Raw genomic sequence first — 6724 nt, forward strand, 5'->3', positions numbered from 1 at the left:
GGTGATTCACACTGGCTTGCTCTTGGAGGGAGCTGCCCTCGCACTGTGTGACAGCAAAGGTTTTGTGGCTTTTCCCACTTCTGGCTGAGAAGAGCATCCCAAGCCCTTCAATGGCATCGGCTGAGCACCACAGACACAGTGTCACGTGCTGGCATTTCCATGGGGCAGACAGACCGCCCCAGCCACGTCTCCTGGGCTGCAGGCAGCAGCACTCTCTGACATGATCAAGTGCTGCTTCAAGTAGGGTGAGTTACAGAGCTGCAAACATTGGGGCTGCCAAAACCTTCTGCTCCTTACCCAAGGAAGGGCAAGAATTCATCAATGATGCATGAAAGGTACCTCTAAGCTCCAGGTCTTCTGGACTCACAGGCACTGTCCTGTCTTTAAGCTTCTAATTACAGATTTTAATGACCACTGTCTGGCCCTGCAGTGGTTTCCATCAGCCTCCTCTCCTTTGCCACAGACTGCAGAAGAATTCAGTGTTTGCTTCCAAAGCCCAGATATTCCAACCAAGTTCAAGGAACATATCTGAGACACAGCTTTCCTTTCTGTACACCCCACACTGATCCATTCTTCCTCTTAAAATAAATTCAAATCATTCCCTACAGGCATGAACCAAAATACCAGAGGAGATAAAGGCTGCCTCCCAAGTCTGCTTGGGATGGCTTGGATCCTGTGCACTGGATGTTGATGGATGTTGGATCCACGCTGTGACAGCAGGAAAACCAGCACTGCTGTCAGGACTCATTGGTGCTTCTGAGTTCCCCCTCCTTCACTTGCTTTTGTCCCCAAAATATCCCTCTCTGTCTACAACTCCCATTTCAGCTTTTTCTCAGTGTTGCCCTTTCCAGCATCTCCTGGCCCTCTCTGTAGTACTTTACTGCACCAAAGCAATCACTGTCTCTTCCCCATCCACTCCTCAGGAAGATGTGTTCGCCCCAGGTTTCACAGTGGTATAGCAAAGCTGCACCAATCCCACCTAATCCCACCAGCATGTCCCACCATGGCTGGTGGCCCTGAGCCACTTTCTCAGCTTGCATATCCCCTGAGCCAGGCTGGTGCCACAGCAAGCCAAGCCCTGGGCTGACACCCTCGGAGGAGGGAGGGAGCAGGGTGCCAAGGTGGCCATCACGAGATAATCCTCACTTCACCGGAGTCCTGGCTTCGAGCTCTCCAGTTGCAGATTCTGGATGCCCCCAGCATTCACCCCAATGGGAAAGGCCAAGCAGCCAAGAGACACTTCTGCTGGCACAATGACACCCTCGCAGCCTTGTTCCATGCCAAGCAGTCACACCGCTGGGTTTTGTCCCCTTGGGGAGGGCACACTACAGCACTGAAACCAACCCTGGTCTCCTCACTCCAGCTGCTGAGCGTGGAGGTGCCAGACGCACGAGATGCTCTCGCTGTGAGGACACTGCCCTTTGCAGCAAGGCCACGGGAGCAGAAACGTGACCCACTTCAGCAGGCAGAGGTCAAGTGGGGAGCAGAGCAGCAGGCACACCTTGGAGCTCTACTTGGACTGAATCCTTCGAGAACACGCGAGTGCCTTGGCTGCACTCCAAGACTCCATCATTACTGGATAGTTTGCATTTCCTTCTAGGAAGACAGCCGGGAAGATCGGCACGCGGTGCACAGCCTGCGGCTACAGACTCCTGCAAGGAACAAAGCTCTGATGCCCGGAGCCGAGCGTGCCAGACAATGGCCAGTAATTTTCTCTTCCATTCAGGCTCTGCAGGAGGAGAAGGAGCATCCCTGACAGCCCTATTGTACAAAACCAGACAATCCTTTTGCACAACGGGCATTTTCCAGCCAGCCTTGTGCAGAATCAGCTCCTCCATCCCGTGTGCTCACCATCAACACGGAAGGAGCAGCCCTTTGGGTGACCAGAAGCAGGTGGGGAAGACCCAATGCTTACATAAAGCTCAATAGACCTCTCCTCAGAAGAAATGGGTGGGGGAAGGAATAAAGGAATCCTGGAGAGGCTGTTCTTGCTCCAAGGTTAACCTCAGGTGTTCAGTGCACACACTGGGCTACTGCTTGGGTTGCAGAGGTTGGCCTGCCAAAAACCACCTTGGCCCCAAACCCAAGGTGAACAAAGGTGTGACCACAAGGATCTGAACTAGACACAGTCAAGAACTGTGAACACAAGCCCATAAACCTCTGTGTGAAAGACAGCTAGAAGAATTACAAATCCCAGGATCAGTGACCCACTATGAATGCACGAACCACAGCTGGAAAGGGAGAGATGGGGGACAAATTTGGATCCCCTTCAGCTGGAGACCCCAAAATTGCTCTCCCATACAAAACCCCACATGCCTGCAGCCCTTCCTCACCCTGGGCTCAAGTAGCTCTGCAATGCAGTTGACTGTGGCTGTGTTTCTGGCAAGACAAGGAGGCCAAAACTTGCAACACTGTCCAGGATCAAGAGTCGGAGCCCTGGACAGCATCACTCTGAACTTGAATGTGAGCTTTTTGGAGCCTTCCTTTTCAAAGGGGGCAAAATCCACGAGTTATAGGTCATCTTCAGATCATCTCATCATCCTAAGGCTGATCTGCATCCTCCCCCAGGATGAGATGAGGCTGCTCTCCTGCTTGCAGAGGCATTTCCTTGCTTGTAAACAGCTGGGCAGCCACAGGGGTGTCAGACAGGTGGCACCTTCTGTGGGGTAATTCGCCATGTCTCTGTTGGTTCAAAGTCGCATGCTAGAGCGCGTGAATTTGCACGAGTCTGAAGGGACCAAGAATTTTTGCTTTGTTTTTTTTAAAACCACTTGTAAAAACACGAGGCAGATATTGAACCAGAGCCAACATCTGTATCTTTGTAAGACTCTCAATCACCAGCCTTTTGCTGACTCTAGAGCAATAAATATTCAGAGTCTTAAAAGCTTTACTTCAATCTCCTTAGGAGAAAGCAGCCTCAAACAATGGCCAAGAAGGGATCTGGCCCAGCCTCAGCTTCAGCAGATCTGCTCAGGGAGGGAGTGGCCTTCACCAGATCCTTGCAGTATCACAGCTCCTCGCTCTTTTGTAATGCCAAAATTTGAGGACCCCCTGCCCCCTGCAAAAGCCAGTTATTTAGAGCACAACCTCCCACAGAGCAGACGTGGCCCAGCAGAGGAGACAAAAGCCACTCCCAACATAGGAGCAGGAACGACCAGATAGAGGGAGGGGGAAAACATCTAAGATCAGAGCTGCCATCACCCCTACAGTGGAGGTGAAACCCTGGCCTCACCTCTACATGTGGATTCAACCAGTTCAGATGATATTTTAGGCTGCACATGGGGCTTTTCATCTTCAGAGCACTTAACAGGCATGTGTTAATCCCCGCAACGCCCTTCCGTGGCAGATAAATGTTTATTATCTCTGCTCTACAGCTGGTGGGACAGGCACGGTGGGGAGCAGCTCATTGTTGCAGACCCTGGGCAACCTCCTGGGCTCTTGGAAAGACACAGCAGGAGACCCCCTGAAGCCTGGGCTACTTCCTGGGCCAGTGTAGCAGGGCAGGGATGGGCACTGTCCCCCAGACTTGCAGGGGAGGAAGTCAAAAGCACCTTCCAAACACAAAGCCCCAGGACACATCTCCACTGCCTTTGTGCAGTAGGTCAGAACAGCGGCGCTCATTTATTATGGGCAAATTAACGCCCATGGAGATTAAAGCTTTATCTCCCGCCGGCTCAGCCGCATCTGACTTAGCAACGTGCAGGGCTGGGGCTGACACCGTGTCCCTGTGTGATGGAGGAGCCACATCCCCACTGCCCCTCTCGCTCTGCAGGGTCCCAGCACCACCTCCTTCTGTGCCGGGGACTAACCGTGCTGCTGTCCTCAACCCTAGGCTTCTCCATTCTACTCTGAGCTGTGCCTTGTGCACCACCAGCCTGTCTGCTCTGCCTCTTCCTGCCTGTTGAAGCCCATGCTTGACAGATAAACACATAAATAAGAGCAGAGGGCAGGATGGGGATGCCCTGATGATGTGGTCCCAACACCCACGCGCTAACATCAGTGTGACACTGCCAGCTCTCTCTGTGCAGCAACGGACAACCAGCAAAATGAAGGTCACCATCATCAGCATCCAAACCACCACCCCAGTCCAAACACAGAGCGAAGCAGTGCCAGGTCACCCAGGGAGGAGGGAGGAATTACCGTGCACTTGGTTGATCTCCGAGTTGGATGACAGGATCTCATCAGCCAACTTCTGGGCGGTGGGCAGCACCTCGGTGTGGTGTGCTGTGATCAAATACTGAACAAACTTCTGGAGCTGGTCCCTGTTCATCTGGAAAAGGGTTTCTGAGATGGGAAGACGGAGTTTGACCTGGTCCGGCTTGCGGATCCTGTACAGTGAAAGCGCCACGACGTGAGCGCAGTAAAAAATGTCCTTGTTCCCGCAGCCGCACGTCACTGAGGTGATTTTGCAGCGGTCGAAGCTGATGGCCACCTTGTAGGTCATCTCTGGTTCTGTTGCAGTCGCTGGCTCTGTCACTGTCCCGCTGAGGTGGAACCCTGGAGAGGGTAAGGAGAAGAAGGAAAGGTCAGGTGAGCTTCCCTCTGACCCCAGCCATCCCTGCAAACTCTGGATGGAGGCAAGCCCAGCCAAGGCTGCTTGAGCATCTCTATGCCAAGGAGTGCAGCACCCAGAACACCCCATCCCAGTGGCTTACACCCAGCAACACCCAGCCCCTGTGTACAAACACACTTCTGCACCAACACACACAAGCAGCCAGACTCACTGGTGAGTTTATTTAACAGCCAAACCCTCAGGGGAAGAGCAAAGCTGCTCAGTTCCCATTTGTTTAAGTCTCTCAGACTGTTTCTCTCCTGGGAGTCATTTCCATCCACGCCTCCCTCTTGCTGAATTTGCAACTCACATGAGTGAGGGAGGGCTGGTAGAGAAAGGCCATGTTTGCTTTTCTTTGATGAGGCAAACTAAATGCAAAGCAATTCCAACTTTGTCCCTCAACCAGGAAGAGTGCTCCAGGGCATGGCCACAGCTCTGAGCTCTTCCACGCAGGGGAAACAAGGAGCAGTGACAGGAGCAATCCACAGCCCAAACTGTGGGCTGGGGGGAAACTGCTCCATGAGCCCCACAAATTGCTCACACTAAATCTTATGGTGCTCCTGACAGTCCTCACCATGCTGCAAGGGGGTGCAGCACCTTTGGGCACAAAGTGTTAAAAAATGCCCCCAAAAAGTCCCAAACGCAGGTCAGGAGCATCAGGTGGGCTCAGAAAGTCCTCTGGCTCCAAGGAAGGTGGATATACCAAGCAAATGAGGGACAAAGTCAGTGACAAAAGACCATCAAACTCAATCTGAAAGGGAGCCTCAGGAAGCCCTTCTCGGGATCCAGCTACTGAGTGGGTCCAACATGAACACTTGTGCACTTGCCCAGCACCCGGAAAAGGGACATCTTTGTTCCCCCATTCATCTGTCTCATTCCTCCAAGGAGAATGAGGCTGCACCAGGAAGTTAATTAACATGGACAGGACCACCCAGTGCCCCTGTGTCAGAACCCGGTGTGGGACCTGGCACCCCACACTGCCCATCCCAGCCCTCCTCCCTGAAGAGGATGCTCACTTTTCTCCATATCATTGCAACCTTATTAAGCCTGTGTATGTACAGGTCCCTGCAGAGCCTGCCATCCCCCCGGAGAAGGCGGCAGACAGCTCAGAGGCCTACAATTAGCGACAGAAAAGGGAAAGGGGTGGTGGGGGGGTGAAGATTAAAATACACTAACTGCATCAAACCCTTGTGCGTTTGCCAGCTCTTACAAAGGCTTTCGGAGACAAATTCTACCAGAGGTTTTTAATAAATGGCATCAAACCCAGCTATTCACTGCCAGTCTCTTTAAAGCTGCGCCAAAAAACACATTCAAATCTGATTAAGCGTCAAGGAGGTCTGCTTTTACTTTAGTGCAAGGGAGGGGGAAAAGCAGACCTGTTCTGCTGCCATCACCCAAACCCCACCCCATGTGGCCAGCAGAGCAGCAGGGGAGGGATGGGCAGCCTTGTACTACCCTCTTGCTCGCACGCTGCCAGGAGTGGAAGCGCGGCTGCGGAGGTGCTGGGCTCGGCGCCGCGGGAGCAGCATGGCAGGAGCTGACGAGCCTCCCCCTCCACACAAGTCCATCCCCCAGCAGCCAAACTATATAAATCCCGAGGATAAACTCCAAAGTGTTTATGTTTTACCACTTCTCTGGTTTGCAATGCTTGGCAGGCGGCTCCGACTCACTGCCAGTTTCTCCCTAGTTTACTTTTTGAACAAGTTAAAAGGATTGGAAACCGCGTTCCTGAGCAAGTATGTATGTATATGCTCGTGTGTATGCCCGCAGGCACATACACACGTATATATAAAACACTCCAGGACAAATTACTGGCCATAAACACTGCCTTGAAATGCTTACTTTAGCGGGACTGTGGGCCAGTCCCCACTTGAGGCTAACTGGTGTAAGGCTGGAGGAACTCATATAACCAAGTGACCTGTTTCAGACAGGTATAAGTCTGAAAATACAGCAACTGTGGCCTGATCCAGCCCCCCAAAAGAGAAAATTTGTCCAGATACTTCCCAGGCTCTTCTCAGGCATCCCAAAAGCTGTGCTCTCCCATCTGTCCCAAGAGCCAGTCCCCAGAATTCATAGCTGGGGTCTGTACATCGAATGGGACCGTCCAGTATGTCAACGACTGCCAAATTCATCTGGCACTCGAGCCCTAAGTAAAGTGTTGGTTTAGATTTT

At 52.4% G+C, this 6724-nt stretch overlaps 1 protein-coding gene across 1 annotated transcript in view; it reads right to left on the reverse strand.

The window, feature by feature from the left end:
- ZSWIM5 (zinc finger SWIM-type containing 5) overlaps positions 1 to 4493 on the reverse strand; it is a 30228-nt gene extending 25735 nt beyond the window's left edge. Inside the window, exon 1 of the mRNA XM_027649257.1 lies at positions 4141 to 4493. Within this exon, the coding sequence (XP_027505058.1) occupies positions 4141 to 4444 (304 nt within the window). The 5' untranslated portion in view covers positions 4445 to 4493. The remainder of the gene's footprint in view (positions 1 to 4140) is intronic.
- Positions 4494 to 6724: the final 2231 nt, after the last annotated feature.

The sequence above is a fragment of the Corapipo altera genome, unplaced genomic scaffold (genome assembly GCF_003945725.1).
Source record: "Corapipo altera isolate COAL_440 unplaced genomic scaffold, ASM394572v1 112, whole genome shotgun sequence".
In the NCBI taxonomy this organism is placed as follows: Eukaryota; Metazoa; Chordata; class Aves; order Passeriformes; family Pipridae; genus Corapipo; species Corapipo altera.